General features: G+C 39.1%; 1 protein-coding gene across 1 annotated transcript in view; it reads right to left on the reverse strand.

Moving 5' to 3' along the window:
• LOC307251202 (solute carrier family 23 member 2) overlaps positions 1 to 19,832 on the reverse strand; it is a gene marked incomplete at both ends in the record, with an annotated part of 50,108 nt that extends 30,276 nt beyond the window's left edge. The window contains 4 exons of the mRNA XM_080028523.1: positions 2,338 to 2,521; positions 4,029 to 4,186; positions 8,232 to 8,381; positions 19,761 to 19,832. Coding sequence (XP_079884649.1) covers positions 2,338 to 2,521; positions 4,029 to 4,186; positions 8,232 to 8,381; positions 19,761 to 19,832 — 564 coding nt within the window. The remainder of the gene's footprint in view (positions 1 to 2,337; positions 2,522 to 4,028; positions 4,187 to 8,231; positions 8,382 to 19,760) is intronic.
• Positions 19,833 to 26,904: the final 7,072 nt, after the last annotated feature.

Genomic DNA, 26,904 nt, shown 5'->3' on the forward strand with positions numbered 1-26,904 from the left:
ACTCGGTGCATTAAGTGAAACACATTTCAATTTGTGTGAAAGCAACAAGAAATATAGTCGCTGTTGTTTGCAAAATGATCCTAAAATTGAAACACTTTGCTCAACTTGCTAAAGATGTGAGAAACATTTGACCTAAATCCATAGGTGGCTTCATAAATCCCAAATATTTTTCTCAACCTTAAGTTTTTAGTTTAGAAAAAAAAAATCTGACCGTAACCCAACACGACAGTTGCTTGGTTGTAAGTCTTGTTGATTTATACTGTAGTTGGCGTAAGCAGGTGACGGTAGTAAAAAAAAAAATCCTTTCCTTGGGAATAAGCGGACTTCAGCTGGTCCTAAAATGAACTTGAGTAATGAAGCTAGTTCAGCTAGGTTAAGTGTGGTCCTGATTATTTCGCTTTAGAAGTGACACTTTTGAAACCTGCATCTGTGACTGATGTGATATAGTACGTTTGTTTAAAAAACACACTGAAATTGGAGGAGATACGGGCGTTCAAAACAATGACCGAATGCTGAAATGATTTAGGCCAAATATTGAGACATTCCAGACGCTTATATTAAACCTGCTTAACCAGGCAACACTGCAGGTAGTATTAAAGCAGCTAAGCTGATGCTTCAAGCTACTGAGATGGTTCGACCCAGATCACCTGGCTGACGCGCTTGTTTTCTCTTCACTATTCGCTTTCTTGAGTTGTAAATAATATCATCCGAATTCTTCTTGTGTAGCATACAATAAGTTTATTCCACCGTGCAATAATTACATTCAAAGTGCAGCTTCATAGCGATGCAAAACAACAGCGGTCAAAAACCGTTTGCCCTTCCGGGTCAAACACCTGTCAATCATCAGATCCTGTCATGCCTTTATAGGGCAAGATTATACTGCCACCTAATGGCCACACAGTGCATAACAGACGGACACTTGTAGATAACATTTGGCTTCTACGGGTAGTATAAGTCGAAACAGAGAAGTCCGCACCAAAAGGAGGAAAAGAGCTGCAGAAAATCTGAGTGTAAGAAAGGGCAACTCTGCAATTGGTCTAATGGTAGAATATGCATGTGATCGTAATTTAAGTCATTACTGGCTGTGTCAAAATATGCCGTAATCCATTCACTCTTCAATGGTTAGCCTTTTTCCGTTCAACAAAATTGATTATGACCTGTACAATTGGAATGACCTTGCTTCTAGGTTCAATGACGATGCAGATGATTGTTACACTCCAACCTATCCAGGTAACTTAATGAAATCTGCTCAATATGACAGCATTGCTCAGAGGATGGTCAAAACTGTGAATAAACAAAGTCTCCCCCCATGTTTTAATTGCACCACTTTGTTGCGTATTGTACACCTGCAAATGTGCACTAATGTAGGATTTCAATACAAAATTCAACCAACACTTTCTCAAACAAATTGTTCTAATATGTTAAGCTGAATTTGGTCCCAATGCCCCATGCCCCCGCTGCTATTGTAAGCTATGGTTTATTTACAGCAATGGTTCGGCACTTATTCAGTAGGGTCAGTTAAGGTCAGAGTGCATGATTGTACTCTGCCTGTACAAAACATTCAGACTCCCCTGCATGATTGTTCAGTCTACCTGCCCCCACTCTCAGTTCACAAGCTTATAAATGTTTCTTTGTGCTTCCATGGAACAGGCAAAGAACAGCATGACAAATTAGGCCAGAGTAGCTGTAGCACTGTAGTAGAAGTGAGTCTGCATCAGTCAGTACTGCCGGAGAGAATATACATGGTATGTGGAGACAAAGCCTACCGTTGTGTGCCATAGGATTTTTCTCGTGGCACTTGTTACCTAGCCTATTTGGTTCCTTTGATCAGACAGGTAGAATCAGATGAGATAGCTGTGCATTATACTCCCCCTTACAGAGACAGAAGAGAGCTGTCGCAGACTCAACACATAGCAAGCCTTGTCTCCCCCAGTTATGGTGATTATTTATCCCAGTCATCACTGTCCAAGGTCCTCGAAAACCACCTCAATGTCTCCACCAGGGCTATGTTGGCTGAGAATAAAGAGTTACAGCTTCATAATTCATCCAAGTCTCCTGAAATATTCTGCCACCTGAGTTGACCTCCAACCTTAAATGGCTTCATAAACATAAAACATAAAATCTCAACCTTAAGTTTTTAGTTTATAAAAAAATAAATCTGACCGTAACCCAACATGGCCATGACAGTTGCTTGGTTGTAAGTCTTGTTGATGTATACTGTTGTTTGCGTAAGCAGGTGAAGGTAGTAAAAAAAAAAAAATGTCCCTAAAAGGTGCATGTAAGGCAGTGAGAGACATCCTCTCATATCCTCAAGCCTCAGGTGAATATTTCACATACCTCACGCATTCTTGACATCCACACCTCGTCAGAGCTTTCCCCCTGCAGCGGGCTGGTGTCGTTGTGTGCTTGCATGGACAGGAGCACGGGCACTTTGGGGGCCGGGCACTGCCACTTGGGCAGAGCCAGGATGGCCAGGGTCGGGGTGATGAAGCTGAAGGTCCCACCCTGGAGAACTGGCAACCTGCAAGTCAGCGAGGGGAGGGAGGGATGGGTGGATGGATGGATGGAGGGAGAGAGGGAGGGAGGGATAGATAGATAGATAGATAGATAGATAGATAGATAGATAGATAGATAGATAGATAGATAGATAGATAGATAGATAGATAGATAGATAGATAGACATTTGAATTTCAAGACCTACTTGCTTTATAAATTAATGAGTGTGGAGAAAGGAGGGTATTCAAAAAGTTCTTACTACTCCTTTTCGTTCATGTTAAATTGGATACATATGTTGTTGGGTCATTTACTTTGTTTCGTGAATTTATTCCCAAAAAAAACTAAATATAATTTGCTATCTTACTGTTTTATTTCATTTCTATTTCCTCACATGTTCAACATAAACATACATCAGAATTGTCTGTACAAAAAAACTAGAACTCCAACTTGAAACAAGTTGTTTTGAAACTTAAAATGGAAAAAACATGTTTCCACATTGGCTTTGCATGAAATAATGTGGTCTGTTGCATGTATGTATTATGTTGTTTGTCATTTATTCAATTCACTTTTGTTTGTATGTTTGTGTTTATCCATATTGTCTGATTTTCCAGTAAGCATTTTACACCGCAATCCTGTGGTGCAATAAGGATTCAATACAAAATAAAGACTAAGTTAGTCATTATTCAATGTCAAAGTTGTTCTCGGAATTCATTTTCGTCCCATTAAGCTATGTGGGCGGTGGTAACAAAACCATTAGCTATTTGCTCAGGCTTACTGTTATAGGAGTGCTGAGGGGGCAGGAAAGAGTGTGTGGGGCCCTGTACTGAATGTACTGTATGTGTGTGTGTGTGTGTGTGTGTGTGTGTGTGTGTGTGTGTGTTTGACTGCTGCACTGTGTTTAAAGTAGAGAGATTGATGATACATTTTAGAAGGTTTTTTTTACTATCAAAGCGCCAAAAAGCTCCCAGGATTTTACATTTCTTTAAAGGAAATTCATGATTTAGAATGTGTAAACTTGGAGAACCACAGGTCTGGAAGAAAAACATATCCTGAAGGGTAAATCAAATGTTACACTGTTTAAGTGCCTGGTATATAAGGCACAGAGGTGTAAGGATTTTGAATACTTCCTGTTTTTTTACCGTCAGAGGTGTAAAACATTCATAGCAAAAAAAAATGTGCTTGATGTTGTTTCTTCCATCTTGGGAGTATTCATAACAGGGACATTCCAGAGGTGTGTACCGGTAGTAGTAAATAATAAACCTAGACTAACAGCACTACCTACAATATGAACACACACATGCACACACACACACACACACACACACACACACACACACACACGCCAATAAATACCACTCCGCAGAGGGTCAGAGTACATAGAGGTTCACACGCAAGCTGAAGTTGTCAAATCTCAGAAGTGTTTGGGAAGTTTCCGAGCACTCTATCAATCTCTCTTGTGTGGTCTCGGGACTTCCTATAGTTCAAACTGCCTGGTGCCCTGGGACAATAAGGGAGAGGGGGAGTTCAGTTACCTGCAGCCGAAAGTTGTCTGCAACAGCGTGCATAATCCCGAAACAAAGAATATGGTGCAGATGAGCTGGCTTTTGGCAATGTTGTTGTCCTGTATGCAGAGGGGCTCGGCCAGGATCAGCGGGATCGCGATGATGCCTCCAAACGCCAGGATGTAATGCTGTGGAGGACAGACCAAAGTGGGATAAATGTAGTTGAAGACTCTTTTTGAAGGTTAAACAACTTTTTCCACTCACAACAAATGAATGATGGTGTATTGCTTTCATCTGGTCTTAATTTGAATATGTTAATGGAAAGAATATTTGTTTCTCAAAATGAAGACATTTGTCATCATTTATTTATTTTATTATAATTTTTGGCATTTTTAGGCTTTATTTTACAGTACAGAGTTGAAATGGGGAGATAGAGAGAGAGGGGGGATGACCTGCAGTAAAGGTCCACAGGTTGGACTCAAACCCACGAGTACTGCAACGGAGGCCGGAGCCGATATGGTACACGCTCTATCCACTACGCCACCGGAGCACTCTGATTTGTCATTATTTCTGTTGCGAAGGTTTCAAGACCGCAGAGAAGGGAATGATGGCAAAATGAGATGCTAAAAACTCTTCATATCAACTGATATGTTACTAGATGTTGTTGTAAGCTAAGTATCAAACATAGTACTGAAAACATGGAGACATTAAAGGAATACTTCACCCATACGGAACCGGCGTTCTATCATTATAAAATCGCTATTATAATTTAATTAATTAAGTTTTTCTTCCCTCAGTCTTCCCTTGGCCCAGCTGTCCTGTTAATCCTAACCTTATAGTGTTATGTCACACTAGTAACATGTAGGGTTAGACAGTGAGACCATAAAACACTCTTTCTGCCTTTTCTCTCAGAGATCAGTACACCTTCATATTCCCACCGATGAAGTAGGTCTTAAAGGTGGGAGAAATGTCTTGGTTTGTCAACAAGTAAAACAGTTTGTCATTATCTTCTAATATAAGACCAATAAGTGTGGTATATGATCAAACATTTTAAAATTTAAATTGGGAAAATTATACATGTGAACGTTTTTGTTTGTTTTAGTCAATGTATTAAACATTTTAAAATAATGCAAACGCTAAATAAAACTTTTTTAGAAATAGTGTGATCATCAGCAACATACTATAAGCAAGAAATTGGCAACTCAAATAACATTGTTTACGAGCAAAAGAGGAAAGAAGAAGTTGTTTTACTTGTCTGGTCCTACCCCCTAAAGTGTAATTTACAGCCATCAGTGTGCATGATATTTGACTTGAAAAGTTGGTAATAATGAGCTATTCATAAAAACAAAAACAAAATTATGGCTTAACTGGTCATGCACACGCCACTGCACATGTGTCCGTGTGTCTTGGTGTTGGTTAAAAACATTGGAGGCAGATGTTGATTAGCCGCACCAGATTTATGGAGGTATTTTAGAGTCGATAACTCTCCCATCAAAGGAAGATGCTTAAAGGTCAGTCTAATGACGGAAGAAACTGGCGAGAGAGGATTCCCCGAGGACCACTCATAAGACCCGGTGAAGATATGTCCAGTGGCACTCACTAACTCACTCACACATCAACTTATCTGGGGCGGGGTCGAGGGGTCCACAGCTCCAGCAGGGGGGTTGTATGGGGTACTAAGGTATAAAGTTAGTGTCTTACCTTAAAAAATCTCAGTTTAGCCTACGTTTGAACTGATATTTATGTTTTAGGTTGGCATGTGTACTGTATGTGGGAGAACTTTTTTTTCTTTCTGGTCCCCTTCGCAACAGTATTAGGCTGACTATTGCTACAGCAACTTCTCCCCTGAACTCCTTAGTGACTGATGGCCATCTCCATAAGGTAACACAATAACTATGCCTAAGTACCCCATATACACTTCAAAAATACTGAACCATCCCTTTAACAACTGTGGAACAACTGGGGATCCTGAGGCGTTCCCAGGCTAGCGTGGAGATATAATCTCTCTAACTATTCCTGGGTCTTCCACTGGCCATCCTCCCACCTGGCCCGGCCGGGAACCCCTCCCTAGGGAAGCGCCCTGGGGGAATCCTCATCAGATGCCCACACAACCTCCAGTGGCTCCTTTTCACGCAATGATAACGGATGACGAATGACCTCTTAGGCTAAGTCTGGCTCACTTACATTTTGAATGTTGATTAGTGTGCAATGTCCCTGAACTAAACCAATAAACTAAAACTAAAACTAAAATAAGCTTCTCATCCTATTTCCAACACTTCTTTTCCACAAACCTACTGTATATGACTGGAGTCCGTACATTGGTCAATATATCCATGCAGCCTCCGATTCAAGATTCAGATACAAGATTGTTTATTGGTCCTACCTGAGACCTGAATAAACACAAAACGAGTGGAAAGAGAGTACAGATAAAAAGTGAAGTGTCCAATGCAAGGAACTGCATTTCATACGGATGGACAGAACTGATTGTTGTCCGAGCTTGGGACACAAGAGTTCTCAAAGTTAATCATTGTGTTGTGGGTGGGACAAGAAGGAAGAGCAACTTGCACTGTGTTCCAATTCTCATACTTCCATGCTATTTGGTATGGCAGCAAGAAAAAAGCTTTTAGGATGTCCCAGTACATTATTTCAAATGCAGTTTTCGACAAAAATTACGACAGGGTGTCCTATTACATCCGGTCGTTACTTGCAGTGGGCAAAGTACCTGCATGCTTTATGGCTGCTTTGACTCTGTGCAGTTAACATTTTGCTATGATGGTTGTTTTTTCCACTAGTTTATTTGCGGTGTCACCAGGGACCCCGTCGGTTGTTCATGTATGTCAAATAGGTTAGTAGGATTAGGGTTAAAATATCCAGGAAGTCCCAGTAATACTCGTTATGTCCTTTGTACTTTACATTGCCCTATATGTAAGAAATATTATCTTAACATACGTTTTTCTGTGTAGAACACTTTTTTCTTACTCTAAACGTCACCGCTAAAGTACAAAGTAGTTTCCTTCTCCAGCATGAGAAATGGAAGCATAATTTGTTGTGAAAGGATAAGAACCACTGGATCAGAGGATGTTAGGTCTGATGCCAGAATCAAATTACGTTGGATTACTAACTTCCTGTACATGGCAGCTGCTCAAAGACACGCTTACTTCCCACATGGATGTAGTAACATGAAAACATGACTGTGCGCGAGTTGGACATTTTGCTGAGGGAAAAAAATGAATCAACTTTATTTTTATAATTTTATAATTTAATAAAAATAACTTTTATAATTCTCACTATACTTTGAAATTCATATAGACTGCCACTGGATTAGATTTCAACACTATGATGAATTTAAGTGAAACAAGAAGAGGTTTACCAAAAAAGGGTCACAGTCTAAAATAAGGTTTCAAATTTGAGAAATTAGACTGCCATGTTTATTTATTAGGAAGGCATTGAAACTAACATGACAAAAATATATTGTTATTTAACAAACATCCATTATATTCACTATACTACACTTGTCTACATAACTGTACAATGAATTTATGATAAATCATAGATTAAGATTACATGCCAAAGAAGGCCATGCTGGCAATGTAGTACTCTTAGGATATAGATATTATTATTTTATCAGGGGAAAAAATAAAAATAAAATAATTTTCATGTGATAAGTAGAGAAAGAAGGTTATTTCCTTTGATTCAAGTTCTCATTATTATTTTGTGATCATGAGAGAGTAAAATTACGTTTTCTTGAGATAAATACATGAAAATATTATTGCAAGCACGACTCAAGAATTGTATTTTAGGACTACTGCTCTAAATACTTTGATCTCTCATCATCTTGGATGCCTGTCAACGGAGATTTCATTTTTAAAGAGACTCTTAGAAATGTATTTTTGTTCATTTGATCTACATTTAATAAAATCATTTCATGTAATGTTAAAAGTGGTGGTTGTGCGAGAGAGAAGGACCACCATCTTGGCAGCACCGGTGAACTCTTTTGGCTCATTCAGCTATTTGTTTTGATTTTACAAAAACTGTTTACTGTATTCACCTTGTTTTTGTCAGAAGCAGGCCGCAGCATTAGTTGGTCCAAAGTGACAGTTAGCATTAAGGTTCTTGCCTATAAGGACGCTCACTGGACTTACCCCTGACTTAAAATCGTTCCCCATAAACCAAGAGGTGTTAGTGGTATCAGTGGTGTTGCCTACTGTACTATCTATAGACAGAAAATATTACCTGAAAGCCGAGCAGAATGCAAAGGTACCAAGGCGGCCTATCATCCAGGGAGTAAACCAAATCTGCACTTTTGTCCACCGCCGTCTCCTCCTCTAAGTGTGGATCCCCAATCTCAACTGTCAGCTGCGGGGGTTCATCACCGTTTATACCCTTGTGAAAGAAGCACAAAGACATCATCATTAATTCGATTCCATTCATCCAAGCAACAGCAAATAAAACAGAAACACCATCTGCTTGGCATTCCAGACCCTCAGACTCCTAAACAACAGATAGGAGTCTGCTGTAACTGTTGTTAATGTCATTATTCTACCTCCAGACTGCCACCACTGTTTACATTTTTACATTTTGGTTACGCACAACGGCACACTTTCTTGCATTTGCACCATTCAGTTTTATTTTATTTTATCTTAAATGTGTTGTTTTACCTAGTTGCTGCACTTCTATTTGCCTTGTTAGTTGTATATTCTGTATTGTTGCTGCTTTCTTTTCTATTTTACTTGTATATTGCATATGTTCATGTTTCTTTCTTGGCATTCAGTCTGTGGAAAACAAAGGAAGAATTTAATTGTATGACTGAGAACACGTATCTTACTGCTCATATGACAATAAACACTTTGAATCTATTTAGCCACTCCAAAACTCCCAAAAAGCCTATTGTGCATTTTCTCACAACACAATCTTACCTTCCCCCAGACACTCACGGTATTCCCCTGTTCATGCCAGAGACTGCTGACAGAGCAAGACAGAGTTGTGTTATTCCTTCTGTCTGATCTGTGCTATCTGATTATGCACTTTAACCCCTAGACCTGGGTTTGGGTCAGATAATAGATAACACACACTGAGCGTATGCAGTAGAATTTCTGTGAGTGATGGCGTGTGGTGACATCAATGCAGGCTATAGTGGAAGGCAGATGAGTTGAACAATACAAACACCCTCTCCCTAAAGTCCTATATCAAGATGCCATGAATGAGGGTACTTTAAAAAAGCATATGCGGGCCAAAGGTGTTCTTTGAAATACGTTCATTCATGTTGTTTTGAAGCCATTTCAACTTACTGATAGTGGGATTCACAAACAAAACTAAAAAATAGTTCATGTTTGGACAGGATAGAAATATGCAGTACGAGTTGGTAGTTGAGGATCTGGAAAATTTTATGGGGTGGCGAAGGGGAGGGGGGGGGGGGGGCAAGAGGTCTTGGCAGGGGGGCATGGGAGGACGGTAGCGGGATTCCCCATATATATTATATTGATCACCAAACAAATTGAGTTTTACGACTCAATTTGTTTGGATATTTTCCTTTTGTTAAACTGTTATAATAGTAGATTTTATTTGACATGGACATGACAATATCATTGGACAAACCAGATGCATTGTTTTCAGTGTATTAGCATAAATGCTAGTTTTCAACACCTGTCCACAGGAGACTTTTTAAAAAAAACAAAAAACTAAACAAGACAGAAACAAGATCAAATACTGATGAGAGAAAAACTGATCATTAAAAGGAATTCAGAAATAAATTATAAGATATTTTATTAATAAACTATGCTTTGCACCTAACATTGAACATCTCCCTTTGCACTATTTCCAGTCTTCACCCATCCCTGTATCAATCCAGAACTCATGTCTTGATCCAGCCATTTGTCACGGTGATGACAGAAAAGCTGTTCTCACTGGCCTCCCCCATCAAACTGCTTAACAGCCTCCAAACAGATAAATACCATTTAATATATTAAGAGTTAACAGCAAATCATCCGAACACTTAACACCCTATTCTCATGTCACTTCCCTGGATCCCTGTACATTACCAGGTTGATAACAAAAAATATTATTATTATTTATTATCATTTATTAGGGCTGTCAAATTAACGCGCTAATTTCGATTAATTAATCACAGAAAAATGAACGCGATTAAAAAAATGAACGCAGATTAATCGCACTTCTATAATGCCCTTTGACCCGGTGCAAAAGTGGTGCGCAGCTGCACCTGTAGCTTGCTTACACAGCCCGCACGGGTAAAAGGGAGAAAAGTAAAGAGAGAAGCAGGGGAAAGGGCGGGGCCGAGGTCTCTATGGACGGTTTATGCTTCGGGCAAATAAGCATGAAGGTAGGAAGACATCTTACTTTATTCTCCGCAGTGTCTGTGCATTATTGATTTAGTGGGTGCAACAATGTAGGTTCAAAACAGTATCTCTCAATCTTCCTCCATGTGTCTCAATTTTGTTTGCTAGCTGTCTCGTCTCCCGCGTAAAAGGACACCCGCCCTGTGTGTGCGTGTGTGTGTGTCAATATTTTTGCCTATGAGTACGACGATGGTGAATTAATTTTCATTTTCCTTTATTTAACCTCGACCCTCTTTTACAATGACGTCGAGTTTGTACAGATACACAATATACAATGAGAATACATAACAAGTTTACACACACACACACACACACACACACACACACACACAGACAACAACAATTTAAAACATTCAGATCAATTGAATGAGAGACATAATAGCCTAATTAAAACAGTTACAAGTGTAGAGGGGCTGATTCAAAATAATAATTTTAAATTGGTTAACAGTTATGAGTGTATTTATTTTAATTGTATGTTGTAGGCTGTTCCAGGAGTCAGGGGCACTATGGCTAAAAGCGGTTTTACCAAGCTCAGACCGGGCATAGGGGACATATAACATGAGCATGTCAGTTGAGCGGGTTTGATAAAGCCCATCTGAAATAAGCAGCATTTCTGTCAAATATAGTGGTAGCTTTCCAGTCAGAGCTTTATATATAAAAATATGCCAATGTGCATCACGTCTCTCCTTAAGGGAGGACCACCCAACCTTTTCATATAAAACACAATGGTGTGTATCATAAGCATCTCCTGTAATGAATCTCAAAGCAGAGTGAAATACAGAGTCTAGGAGTTTAAGGCATGAACGAGATGCATGCCGATAAACCACATCACCGTAATCAAGGACAGACATAAAAACTGCCTCAATAATCCTTTTCCTACTGAACAACGGGAAGGTGGCTTTATTCCTATAAAAATAGCCAATCTTTTGTCGGAGACGACAGACAAGATTTTTTATGTGAAATGTAAAAGAGAGTTTTTCATCTATCCAGATGCCAAGATATTTATATTCAGTGACTCTTTCAATATGAGATCCATTATTTGTGTGAATAATAAGATCATTAAAATGTGTAATTCTTGCTCTGGAAAAGCACATATATTTTGTTTTTTCTATATTAAGGACAAGCCTGAGATCCACTAGACAGTTCTGCAGGGTGTTAAAAGAGCTCTGTAGGTTCTGAACAGATTGTTGCACTGAATCAGAAATGCAATACAGTACAGTGTCGTCCGCATACAAATGGGCATGGCAGTTTTGTAGTGATGAAACAATGTTATTGATGTAAATTGTGAATAGGACTGGACCTAAAATTGAGCCCTGCGGAACACCATTTGTAACTGTTAAAAACTCAGTTTGGTAGCTTCCCAGCTTAACTGACTGCTGTCTATCAGAGAGATAGTCCCTAAACCAGCTACATGTAGAATAATCAAAACCAATTTCATGCAGCCTCTCTAAAAGCAAATGGTGATCTAAAGTATCAAAAGCTTTTGACAGATCAACAAAAAGTGCTGCCCAGTGCATTTTTTTATCGATAGCTGTAACAATGTTGTCTAAGACCAAAGTGACAGCAGATACAGTACTGTGGCCTGCCCTAAAACCAGATTAAAATGGACTCAAAATGGAAGCACTGGATAAAAAGGATTTCAACTGAGTATTAATGACTGATTCTAGAATTTTTGCCAGGCATGGGAGTTTGGAAATTGGCCTGTAATTGTTAAGATCACTTTTGTCACCCCCTTTATGTAATGGAATGACGTGAGCTTTTTTCCAGACTTTAGGAACAATACCAGAGGAGATGGAAAGATTAAAAATATGGGTTATTTGTTTTGATATGATAAGTGCAGAGAGATTTATTGAAAATGGGTCCAAATTGTCCTCTCCCATGTACTTCCTGGGGTTGATGGCAAGAAGCGCATCTACAACAATACTTGTTGGGACTTGAACAATGAATCGGCATCGGCATCTGTGGCAGTGCAGCACTGTCTGTTGTGGAGAAAGAAGTTACGAGAGACAGAGAGAGAGAGAGAGAGAGAGAGAAACAAACTGTAGCAGGCTATACAGCCGTTTATAAACAGGTATAAAAGTGTCATAAAAGTATGCGATTAATTTAGATTAATTAATCACAGAGCCTGTAATTAATTAGATGATTTTTTTTAATCGCTTGACAGCCCTATCATTTATGTAATGGTTTACATACACTGATCCACATTTGGGAGAAAGTCATAAACGTGTATTAGTGACCATAAGGCAGATAGATCCTTAAAGGCCACCTGATATGTGAGTCAATGTTCAACTTACTTGGAGTGGTTGGATGTGCAGACAAAACTGTATAAATACCTGAAAAGGGGATGTTTGGTCAGCAGTGAAATATGCAGTACGGTTACATTTGTTTGGATAATTAAAAAAAAAAAAAATCTTACGTAATAAGATATATTCTATTAATTAACTACATTCTGTAGCCACTGTTTAAGTGGTTGCAGTTCATGTTTAGTATGGTAATAAATACCGTAGAGAAAGTGAAGATCAGGGTATTTTAAATATGATGCATGATAATGCTTGATTTAGATATGCATGATTAATGTTATATATTAAAATATATTATGCATTCATTTAAATCGAGTCAATGTTATACTTTTCCCTTCTCCGGAGAACTTTAGAGCAGAGGCCTCATTCTTGACAGCAGTCCCTTGCTCTGCACCTCACATAAAAACATCACCTGTACTGTCTTCTTCCACCTTCTAAACTAAAGTATGCTTTGCACCTGAAATAAAAATCCCCCTTCTTACTATCTCCAGACTTCACCCATCCCTATATCAATCCACTATCAAGTCCTGATCCATGCATTAGTTACATAGACTTTACTGTAATGCTTTTCTCACTGTCCCTCCCCACCAAACCGCTCAACAAGCTCCAAATCATCCGATAATCATCCGCCCAGATCATTACATGGAATCTTAGGAAAAACACGCCCAATGCAACAGATAAATAACCTTTTTAGAAATATTTCACACGCACCAAATCAAATTGAACACATTGACCCCCGTTCTCATATCACTTCACTGACTCCCTGCATATTACCGGATTGATACTAAAACCTTCTGCTCATCTACAAAACCCTCCACACCCCATGACTCACCATCACGATGGGTACGAGCAGAGCCGGCCCGAGGCATAAGTAAACTAAGCGGTTGCTTGGGGCCCCTGACCACCAGGAGGGCCCCCTCCAAAACATTTATTTTTTTGATATATTGACATCATATTATGCAAATGTAAGTTATCATACAAAAAAGGAATACAGTTTTTTGCTCTGGATAATTCATAGCCTAATAATTGAATCAGTTCATCTGGGAGGTAATCCGAAATTAACTGATCACATCACTTTCACATCCATGCACAGTGTGTATTGAGTTTATCTAAAAACATTTGGAAATGGGGCTACCTTCAGTTGCCCATGCACTGTGTATAGTCTATAGCCTATTTCAGCCTCGTCTGTGAAAAAAAGATAGCTGGACAACAGATTTCTTCTGCTTTGTTCCTCTCACTGCATTTACACGCATTCATTATATTACAGAGAAATATGTCCCGTAAAAAGATAGAGAGCTCCAAGCCAAACCCAGAGGACCCTCCATAATATTTTATTTTATACTAATATTTTTATGGAAAATCCATGTGCCTTTCTTCAATAGCTTCTAATTAATCCGACCCAGTGTCTCCAAATCATTTGTTCACACAAAATTCCTCAGATTTAGCCTCTTAATTTTCCTCTAAAAGTGCACCAGATTCATGGATTTCTTTTTTTTTTTAAGATTTTTTTTTGGCATTTTTATGCTTTATTGATAGTGTAGAGACAAAGTTGAAATGGGGCAGAGAGGGGAGTGACATGCAGAGAACAACCGCGAGCTGGAATCGAACCCGGGTCGGCTGCTGGCCGAGGCTCATGGGGGGGGACACCCTACCAACTGAGCTAAGGGCGCCCCAATGCATTTCACTTTAAAAACGTAAAAAAAAAATCTCCTGGGTGGGCATACCCCTACGACGGTTCGGATCTCGGCTGTCTTATATTTCACCCAGCTGGAGATTTGAGTCACTAGCGGAAAACACTGGGTGTGTGAATAAAATTGAACAAAGGTCAATAATTTGGGCAGTGCTACAATTGGAGAGGGGCCCCCTAATCATGTTCTGCTTAGGGCCCCTTGAAGGCTTGGGCCGGCTCTGGGTATGAAGGCTATCAGCTGCCATTGCTTACAAACTATCTGCCCATTAATTTCCATTTCATTTTTTTCGAGAGCTTTATTTAGGCATTTATAAGACAACCTTGAGTTACTTGAAAGGCGTCCTCAAATAAAATGCATTATTTCTATTTTATATGTTAGTTTGCAGACATCAAAAGTAGGATATAACGCACAACCAGAGCACACACAGTACGGACATCAGGAGAGATTTTTGCGAGATAACAAAAAAGTGATTTTGACAAAAAGCGTTCTCCAGAATCTAGACTCCACCTTTCAGATAGGCCACGTAGGACGTATGGTCTTGGCATTGTATAAACCCTTTTGAGGATATGTTTAAAGTGTATGTGTCTATTTTAACGGTTGTATATGGCTTAACACTGTTAAGTTATAAAAATCAAATGTAACACATATTGCGAAAAGGCATTACGAGTCATTGCCATGTATTCCATAAACTTGGGGAATCAGGGGATTGGACATTTTTCTATAGTCCATATATCTACGCAGTATATTATGGGATGCACCAAGGGAACCGTTAGCTGTCATGAAAATTCAATGAGGTCAGTTGCCTCTTAACACAATCCACATGGGGCAGATCCGATTCCAACAGGTTCGAACAACTCTCTTGAGAGATTTGTCTGTTTGAAGTCTAAGTAAATCAATATATACGATATACCTGCGTTTGAAGGGGGGATGTTACACAGGCGTAAGAGGTGTGTGCGTGTGTGTGTGTGTGGGTGTACAGTGTATACACATACAGATGTGAACATGGAAAAGGAACCATATTTTTTTGATATGGCCGTAATCCTGATGAAGTGTGTACGTTCTTTAAAACATCGATCAACGTCTATCCCCAATGTACAGCACTGTATCAAATCAATCATATTTAACTGTGTCTGGACAATCCATCTCACTTCATACATCGAATATAACAAACTACAGCCAGCAAACAAGACGATAGCATCCAGATACCAGAGAGTTTAAGGGTGTATTCACACATGCCGTGTTTGGTTCGGTTGAAACGAACTCAGGTGCACTTCTATTATTTTTAACCCCATATTATATCACTGATATATTTCCCAGTTTTTACTTCGTTCTTCCTGCTCTCTCCACCCCAGAATGTCTGTCCAATGAATGAATGACCTCAGATCACGTGTGGTTTTGCTTCGTAATGCTGGTTCACTTAGAAAAGGGGCAATATGAAAGTGGACCACGCCAAAAAAAAAAAATCTAAGCTCTATTTGGTCTTGACGAAAGCAAGTGAACTAGCGGACTTTCCCTGTGTGAATACACCCTAAGACACATGCAGTAACATTTTGCTATGAAACATGTATTTGTATGAATCAAAAATCAAAAATCAATCAAGATGGATGGATGGATGGATGGATGGATGGATGGATGGATGGATGGATGGATGGATGGATGGATGGATGGATGGATGGATAGATAGATAGATAGATAGATAGATAGATAGATAGATAGATAGATAGATAGATAGATAGATAGATAGATAGATAGATAGATAGATAGATAGATAGATAGATAGATAGATAGATAGATAGATAGATAGATCACACAGTATGGTGTATGCCTACTTTCGTTGCTTTAAATAAAGTTTTGGACAAAGTTTTGTGAAAATTTGAGACGGATTAGTTTAGTTTAGTTGCTTATAGTTTCGTGGACAGTCCCCTTTTATTACCTACAGTTAAAGGAGCAGCAATAGTCCCATGGCCAGTTAGGAGTACATTTATTAATAATATAACTGTGTTCATTTGGTGAAATAAAGCAGTTTTTTTCCACAATCATTTACAAAAATAAAACCTGACCAGCACACCATCTCACACCTTGCGTAACATAACACCTTGCTGTGTACATCTCACTACTAAATCCTACTGACACAAAGGGTGAGACGGGTCACTCCACAGACAGAGACCTCACAGTACCCGTCGCCCCCTCCTCATTTCCTCTGTGTCTTTGATGTACTCCCATAGCTCTCGGGAGGTCCGACACACACACACACACACACACACACGCGCGTCCGCTTGTTTGGGATTACATGGCCGTTTGCCTCCATCTAGCGGTGATGTAACTGCACTCCACTAACCACAGTCAAGAGGGGGGAGTGACATAATCATTGGTGTAAAAAGCCTTTATTACCATAATGAGTTAACCCTAAAGTGGACAAATAATGTAACAATGTTGTCTTCATTTCAGTTAGTCATAAACTCCCAGAAAATTTGAGGTCTGCTGAATACTTTTTCTGTTTGCCTTCTAACCTAAACCTGTAACTTTTATGTGCTTGTTTTTATTGTCTTTTTAACATAATTTCTTTAAATTTTTAACAATTGTTCTGCCTGTTCTCACTTTTTGCTTTGATGTCTTAAATAGAATTTCAACCGCTCCACTTGTGTTCTCTCTGGTCCCTCCCTGACACGCTCTACTACACCAACAACGTCGGTGCCAAAGTGAATGGACAGTCCCAACAGCCAATAAGAACGGAGAATCGGAGCCTCGCTCTGATTGGTCAAAGTGTACATGAGTGGTGGCAATTTTGGGCAGGGGAGAGCAAAGTGATGAGTAGCTATTCTCAGACCACTTCACCTAAATATAGCTGAATGGCTAATATGACATTTTTGCCAAATATTACAGTGAAAAAGTTACCCACCCCAAATAAGAAAAAATCTTATTTTTGTATGTATTTGGATGCCCCCTGTGAAGCACTTTGAATGGTGTCTGAATTGGAATGGAATTGGATTGAATATGCTCAAGAAAAAAATCCAAGAAATATTACAGATGTTGATTCTACTGCTAAGAATAAATACACAGAATTCCTCATGGGGGCGACAGAACTTACGCACTAAAGCTTTAATTCAGTTTGCATTAAAATACTGTCTACAACTTTTACTACAGAATATAAAACTACCCTAAAAACATAATAACATCCCCCACATTAAAACTACCACCAGCATATTGTCCCAGTAAATATAGAGAACACGGAAGTCTACCAACAAGTAATGAGAGATGTAAGCCAAGATGTTTTGTCTAAAGTACAATCAGGCCCTTTGTTTCTAGCTTTTAGCCTCTTTCTTCCGGTGATATCTGAAACCATACACTGACTTTCCCTGGACTCTGAAAGTATTCGCTGTAAACAAAAGGGCACTTGTAAGACTCTGCCCTTTCTGTGCCAAGAGAAATGCGAAAACAAATTTTATTTTCCATCCAATTGTATTTGTCCTGATACAGAAGCCATTCTGTGTATTTTTGTGCATAAAAAAGGTATATTCATTATTTTGTTTGTATTTATTTATTTTTTATTAATTTGTATTATTGATCTGGTTTTCTTATTGTTATCTAATTGTTTTGTTAAATTATTTATTGTTTTTGCTCTATTGTAATTCCTGTTCTTTTTTTGTTTTTGTTCGTTTTTTCTACTTGTTTGTCGTTCTTCCGAAATTGATCAATAAAAAGTAAAAAAAAAAAAAAAAAAAAAGGTTTATTCAAATTACAACCCACGCGTGACTATGCCAGGTGAACAATATTGTATACTGTAAGTTAATTAAAGTATGGAAGAAACTTGTGAAATTGTTTAGTCTTGCGTGGTCAAATCCACGTATCCATAACCTATTCCATTTTACTATGGAGTTAACCAATTATCTACTATTATCAGCCTGAAGAATTCACTGCTACAGTACACGTGATGTGTTTAGCTTTAAAGGCATACTAGGTCATTCACACACACAGTACGGACAGGTAGCAGATTGTGAGGAGATATTCACTGATTTTGACAAAAAGTTATTTGTCGACAAACATTCTCCAGAATTACCTAGTATACCTTTAAACACTGAATAATTACATACAAAGACACTGAATTAAGTATTCAGCTGTTGTAAGGATAATATCTATATCATGTGGGACTTTTGTATTGGAGTGGCAGGTGGTGTATAACACAAGGTTTATAATAATGATATTTATTATATTATTAATAATAAATGAACCCCAGTGCCTTTTGTGGCTTTTCTTGTATTATTGTGCAGATGTTGATAGACTGACATGTCCAAACACCTGCAGTTGGAGCTGTGCTGTTTGTTTGGTTTTCCTATTTTTCAGAATTCTTCAGATAATTGGGGGAAACAACAACCCTGGCTGAGCTCAGCTGTGTACACTTGCTCACCCCCCCTTGCAGCCAACATGCAACCCATACGCACTCTTAACCAGTTACTCACACAAACTGTCTCTATTTATTGGATGTTTCATCCAAAAAGCATTTAAATATTTGTTATTTTTTTTTTAAAGATTTGTTTTGGCATTTTTATGATTTATTGATAGTGTAGAGACACAGTTGAAATGGGGCAGAGAGGGGAGTGACATGCAGAGAACGACCGCGGGCTGGAATCGAACCCTGGTCCGCTGCTGGCCGAGGCCCATTGGGGGGACGCCCTACCAACTGAGCTAAGGGGCCCCCTTTGTCCATTTTAATGTTGATATATTGTGTGTAACAGTCACAAAGCACGTAGCAAGAACATGGAAACAGAAACTTCCTCCAATATTAGTATCATGGCTCTCAACTATTTTAATTATTGTTTATTTATTTTTCTCTGTATTTTTTCATTTCTTTTATATTTACTTTTTGAATCTATGGTTATGATTTATATTTTGTAAAAAAAATTGTCTAAAATTCAAAATATATATATATATATTTTTTAAATGTACAAACAAACTCCAGACTGATCTTTGCCACATACTATGTGAACATACACATCTATCCCACTGAAATATTTCCCATTTTGTGTCACTTATTAACAATTTGTTGTGGTCTAATGCTGCAGCTCTGAGATTTAACATGTAAGCCTGTGTGGAATGCGAAATAAATACTCTACTTATTTCTCTTGACCCGCAAGCAAAAGCAAAACTAAGTTGGTTCTTTATTTGTCCCGAGGGAAATTGTTGATCATATCTATTCTTATTAAAAACATGTCTTTGGTATATCTCACATCCTCATCCAGTACACTACACTTTGATTTGGTTGATGGCACAAAGTGAAACTGAAGATTTGTATATAGTTGTATTGCAAAGAGATGAAGTTTTCATACGTCATATAAAAAGTAATTGAATTTTGACAATATTTTGCAATTTTTTGGTCACAACTCAAGAAATAAGCCATAATTAAGATGACACTTCACTTACCCCAAATGCAGGATTGATCGTTCCCTGTTGCTTGAGTCCCAATTCTATTTTCTCCTCTGTGGTGAGATGCATTCTAGTAAAGGTGGCAAGGTGTTGTGTCGTTGCTTCTTAGGACCGAAGTGGACAGATACATACAAACACACACACACACACACACACACACACACACACACACACACACACACACACACACACACACACACACACACACACACACACACACAAACACAGAAACACAGAAACACAGAAACACACAGACACACACCCACACACACACACACACTCTAGAACTAAGAACGATCACCTCACATCACCACGGAAATTGAGACAAAAAAAACAATCTCAATTATTTTGTAATCTCCCTCTCTTCCCTGGCTGTGAAACGTTCCTGTGTTGCCGGTGAGCGGATGTTAGTGAGGCTTTAGTAACTCTGACTCTCTCAGCTCATGTGCCTTCAGTGTGCGTGCTGCTGTGTGACGGTTTAGCCTGTGAGGAAACTATCACATTTGTCACATGAATCCTCGATGATGAAAGCACTTTATTCGCCTCTAGTTTACTGTATACTTGCAAATTGTACAACTTTATTTTTACTTTTTTACTTTTATAATTTTTTTTAGAACTTTATTTTTTAAATTTCAGGACAAAACTAAGACCACACAGTTTCCTTGATCTTGACAGGTGTGACTTCCTTCATATCTTTAAAAACGTAAGAAATGCTTAACTTGTCATAAGCAGATATCATTTAGGTTAATAACAGTGTTTCCTGAAGACAGAAATACGAAACGTTATCCGTGAAGCATAAGCTTTTACTCTAAAACCTATACAAACCTTTACATATGACATATTTGTATTAAATGTGTGTAATAAAATACATTTTTGATCAATGAAGCATGAGTACATTATGTTAACCATTAAAAAAAGATAAATTACAATTTGGAAACATGTTATAAAGGTTGCCTTATAAGAAAGTTCTAGCAAGGTCTCACAGTATAATAAAACAATGCTATAAAAATTATACTAATTGTCATTAGTAGTGTCATCATGTGTTAAGGCTTTTGGCATTGTTCCTATAATTAGTTTTACACTAAGAAATATGATATCCAACCGACACAAAGGAAAACATTGTTTTAGCAAAACAATCTGTTCTCCCAAATCGTTGAATTGTAACAGCATTTTTGGCAAGGATTAATCATTTCTAAAGTTTTTTTTTTTAATTATTTTACTTAGTTTATATTTTAATATCATGGAAGGTCCACAATAGATATACAATGCCCTGGTGATCAATTGTGTAGTATATTTCCAAATTTGTCAAAATGGTCACAGTTTGGGGCCCGGGGTCTTGAACTTGTCATATTAAATCTACTTAAGAGCTTTTCCGAAAGTGAACGTCAACCATTTCTCGACCTTGAATTCAGTTAGACAGTCCCAACACTCAACACCGTGACCTCATCTGCCCTGTACATTACCATGCATGCTCAGACTTTGAACACGTGAAAACATCCCGTCTCACGTGCTAAATGGTGAACCAATTTGCTTGCTAGTCTAGTCTAAGGGAAGGAGAAATCAATTTACCGTATGTCATGGCACCTTTGGCAGACTTGTCCTGCAATGGGTGGCTTTGAGCAGCTGAGGGACGATCGTGTCAAAGTTTTCGTAGTTGGAAAATGGAAATTTCATGAAGGGAGTCTGAAGCTCACATGTCACAACGTGAGGGACATTAGGGTTAGGACAGAATTTCACAGGATCAACTGAAAAGTGTAGTAGTTATTAAAATAGTTTTTTTTTGTAGTTACTAAAAAGAAAAATAATAATTAAAACCCTATGTAGTAGGAAATGGATAACTATGGAGTAGTTACAAAAAAAACAATGTACTAGTAACTTTAAACTTTAAAATGTTTAGTGACTACTACATTATTTTTTTATTTTTTTTTAGTAACCACTACGCAGTTATGCATTATCTACTACAAAGGATTTTTTTTGTAACTACTACATCATTTGTAGTTATGTAGTAGGTAATGCATAACTTTTTTTTTAAATAAAAAAATATGTAGTAGTTACTAACAATTCTTATTTTTTAAACCCATGTAATAGGTAATGCATACATAGTAGTTACTAAAAAAATATAAATACATGTTACTATATTGTTAAATAAAATGTAGTAGTTACTAAAAAAAAAATTGGTAATGTAGCTATAACTATGTAGTAGTGGCTAAAATGTTTTGTAACTTATTGTAAAGTGTTACCGTCTCCAGAATCGCTGACTCCACCTTTATATGTTCGTCTGAGATGTTCTCTCACAGAGCCAAAGAAGTTTGTACATATAAAACATTGCAGTTGTTTTGATTAAAGCAGAACTAAATGCAGAAACTATCTCTCTTTGGTTTGGTGCCCCACTGAGACATGTGTACAGTGTGTGTCATTGCCCCATGTAGCGATGAGTCAAAAGAGACGCAACAGTTAGTGATTGTTCGATTTAGAATGGCTGCCTGGTGTGAAAATATATCTCTCAGCCAGAATTCAAGGTGTTTTATGTTACATCCATTTTCTTATTTATCACTCCTTTATTTACCTAAATTATCACCACATAGAGACACTTGGTCAAAGTCTGTAACTGTGAAGGTCTTTGAAACTGTACATAGTGTTCTATGATTTAGACTTTTCTGTTCACATGCAAAATCGTCTTTCAAGTCTGTTTTTACAATACGCCACAGGGACTTCAGTCATCGTAGATTCTTTAAAGCTACAGTGTGTAACTTGTGTTGCCCCCATGAGGAAATTCTGAGGTATTACAACAAAACTGTTCTGCTGTAGAGCCAGGTTTTTTTCTTAATAGCAGAATCAACAAGTGAAACATTTCTTTGGCGCTTATTGAGGTTTTTCTGAGCTCCTGCACCAGTGTCAGGGGGGCGACACCATATTGTAAAAGCTGCCATACTGAGAAATACAGAGAGAGTTTTGTGGAGCTGATAGGCTTAATCAACTTGGTGTCAACTCGTTTGGCGATGGCATGAATGAAACCAACGTTCATTTGAAAAAGTTACGCACTATAGCTTAGAGAACAGTTTACAGGTCTTACAGAAGACACTGTTTAGATTCTATCTAGCAGGTGTCTTCAGTGATTTGACACGGTGCTACTCTGATGAAAAGACTCTTTGTCCCTTCTTCACTCTGTCACAGTTCAACACAATGTCCTGGTGAGTCTTTCACGTGATAAAACTAAAGAGGTCAGAACACTTTCATCCTTGGTTTATATCCTGAGAAAGTAAACTCGGTTTCTTTGGGTAAATTTGGTATGGAAAGTAAGTCAAAATTTAACTCTTAAGGCGAGACATGGCAGGCAGAAACCTTCTTTTTATTCAAGCACTGGTCAAATGTTTGTCTATTTTACTTCTATAACATGTCTTCTTTCAAACTAGTATAAATAAAAGGTACACAATGTACATTTAGGTGTTTATTTTACTTAAAGGTGAAGTAAGCGGAATGGTCAGTTTAGCTAACTTCCTGTCAGTTACTGCAGTTAGCAGTCCCCTCCGTCGTCCCTACCTCACCACATTAATGCACAGCGGTTTTCAGGAAGCGAGTTATCTAGCATCATCTCAGATCCATAAGTGTGATAAAACATGATAAAAACCATCAAAACAGACATGGGAAGGATTGTTACCTGCTCCGCCATTGTAGGCGCATACACATTCACCCATGTCGCTCTGTGCGTGCACCGTCAGTGAGATGGGTGCCGGTTTGTAGCGTTCTCTCTTCTGCTTGGATGCCTTTATTATTATTATATGATTATTTGCCGATTACATGCAGAGCGAGTGACTGAGAGATCGGCTTTATGAAACGCGGACACTATATAAGTGATCACTGTATGAATAAAGAGCGATTTAATACTTATATTGACATAAATAAATCGCTTACTTCACCTTTAACCTTGTCTGTTTGCATCTTAAAATGTCTCCTATACAATCAGCTTTCACTGCAATTACCTTTAAAAAATGCCTGTACATAATTTTTTTTTATATATAAAATTAAAAGAAAGGTGGTATCCAAAATGTGTTCTGTAAAGACTTTGGACACTCAAATTCCAAATATTAATTGAGGTGAAGGTTGCATAACCAAAAAGACATGCGTTCTTTTGAAATGTAACAGTGGTACAGTATATGTTGCCAACCACTCCACACAATCAGACAGATCAGGTGGACAATGACAAATTAAACTTCAGAAAAGATGTGCATTGATAAGAATGTCTATTTTTCTGCCTTTTAAGAACTATGAATCCTTGTGACCAAGCAAACAGGACTCTGTGTCTCTGTGAACTAACAGCTATACTGTGACTGAAAGGGTCAGCACGAGTGTTAGTGTACGCTGCAGACAGACAGCTGAAATCGCCCTGTACTGTATACTGACCATTCTATGATGTTGGTTTTCCCTTAAAGCTATAGTGCATTACTTTTCTCGCCCCCATGAGGAATTCTGAGTAAATACAACAACATTGTCCGTGCGTCTACATTAGGTAAACCTTCTGTGATGGCACATGGATTTTATATCTTCTACTGTACGTTCAGGTTTCTAGCAGTAGAATCAACAATTGAAACATAGGCACTTCTTGAGCTGGAGAACGCTTGTTAATAAAAAACGCTTTGTCAAAATCAGTGATTTTTTCCTCACGAGTCACAAAAAGTCAAATTTTAATACATAGCCTACGCTCTTTAAACTGGTATCCAAGCAAAGGGCATGTAAGCAGCAACATGATCGTGAGACTAGGTTGTGTTTTTTTTCAGCGCAAACACAGTAATTATGGACGCAGATTGTGAGGAAATATTCCTTGATTTTGCCCCCCCCCCCCAAAAGAAAAGTGACAACAAGCATTCTCCACTATCACTGACTCCACCTTTACTGTGCAAAATGGGAGAAGGACACACATTTGACGAATACGTTCTGAATTCTAAATTCTTTCTCCATCCATAATTTAATAAATTGGGCATAAATATCTAAAGTTATAACCAGTGGCGTGCACAGAAATTTTGGGGGGCAAGTGCTCAATGCAAAATAAGGGCACTTTTTGCAGCATAACAACAACACATACGGCTGCTTTTTCTGCAGGCAATTGGGAATCTCAGAGCCAAATAACACAATATTTCTTCTGATAGATGACCAAAAGATTTTAATGTTATTTGTACATAGACACAACCCCCTGGTCTAATGACTTCTAATAACCAGACACACATAACTGGGAAATAGGGTGGGGACCCTGGACCTTCTATAGGGTGGTCCGGGGGAATGCTCCCCCGGAAGAAAATGTTTAACCTTTTAAAGTAAAATTCATTAATCTGGTGCACTTTGAGAAGAAAACTGAGGCTAAATCAATTGTGTCATATGTGACCTATTTAGTTCTACAGTATTTTATGGAATAAATTGGAGACACAGAATTACCAAAAAGCAGAAAGAAAAATCCGTCTTTCTTTGAAGTACTGCTGACCCCCCAGGAAGATATTTTTAATATAACATTGTTCGGGGCCTTCAAAGGTCAGTGGCCTATATTGAGCCAGTAAAAAATTAAAAAATTAAAGAAAAAAAACGTTTTTATTTTTTTTATTTTATAAATCAATCGTGGCATTATTATCACACACTTTTAATTGTCGAGTATTTACATACTCGACAATTTACATGGCCATTTACATGGCCGACCAGCACAGCGTGCTGGTCGGCCCAGTGGCATCTGGACGAGCAGGGCTTGGCAGCGTTGCAACCACGCGCTACGACAAAGTTCTGGGCAAAGACAGACGCCGATTGGTCCAAGAGGAAGTGAGAGCTGGCGTGGAGGAACTGCGTGCTAGCCAGATGGTGGGGATGAAACAGCAAGGCGCATGGACGAGATGGGAACAGGCAGTGGACCGCAAGATCTCCTGGTCTGAGCTTTGGCAAGCTGAGCCTTACCGGATCAAGTTCCTGATTGCGTCCGTCTATGACGTCTTACCCAGCCCATCCAACCTCTTCTGCTGGGGCAAGGTTGACGCACCATCATGTCCTTTGTGCCTCAGGAGAGGAACCCTAGAGCATATCCTCAGCTGTTGCCCAAAAGCCCTGGGAGAAGGACGCTACACTTGGCGCCATGACCAGGTGTTGAAGGCGATAGCAGAAACCATCTTCACCAGCATCACTCAGAACAAGCCTCTCCGACCAGCAAGACAGGCGATTGTTTTCATTCGTGCAGGGGAGAAGCCTAAGCCCCAACCAAGGGGGGCAGCAGGACTCCTTGGAACCGCACCGGACTGGCAGATGAAGGCCGACCTGGGAAAGCAGCTCAGATTCCCAGAGCACATCGTGGAAACCACCCTGAGACCAGACCTAGTTCTGTTCTCAGATTCAACAAAACAGGTGGTCCTTCTGGAGCTGACAGTTCCCTGGGAAGAGCGCATGGAAGAGGCCAATGAGAGGAAGCGTGCCAAGTACGCCAACTTAGTGGAGGAGTGCCGCAGTCGGGGGTGGCGTGCCCGGTGTGTGCCAATAGAGGTGGGCTGTAGAGGCTTTGCAGCGCGATCTCTCTGCAAAGCATACAGCATGTTTGGAATCGCAGGTGCACGCCAGAGAAAGGCCATCAAGACCACCACAGAGGCAGCTGAGAAGGCCTCTAGATGGCTGTGGATCAAAAGGGGTGATCCGTGGGTACATGCTACTTAGACACAAGTTGGGACTTGATCAATCCCGGCTGGGTCGCCTGGGTGAGGGTGTATGATGTTGCGAGACCCGAAACACCCAATGACCCCAGGTTCCATCACTGATGATGTGTCTAAGTGCATCAATAGATGTATACTAAACTATTTTACCCTGGCCTGGCCAGTGACGTTCAGGAACAGACTGGATGACAACCATGAATAGTGTGGCGACAACTGGAGAGACAGTGGACAGCTCGGAGAGACGGCAACCGGGGTAGGAAGGGCCAGCAACCCAACCTGCAACTTCTGTGAGGAAGTACCCAAATCAGCTACGGAAAACCTTAATGAAATATACCCCCAGGGGCGCCCGAGAGGGGGGGAGAATGAGCACCCCAATAGGACGGACCTACAGTTATCGACCAACGCAAACGGATTATCGACAACGATTGCAGAATGTGTCTGCGGCAAAGTATGCAAAAACCCGCGTGGCC

This window comes from Ammodytes marinus (assembly GCF_949987685.1).
Source record: "Ammodytes marinus genome assembly, chromosome: 5".
Classification (NCBI taxonomy): Eukaryota; Metazoa; Chordata; class Actinopteri; order Uranoscopiformes; family Ammodytidae; genus Ammodytes; species Ammodytes marinus.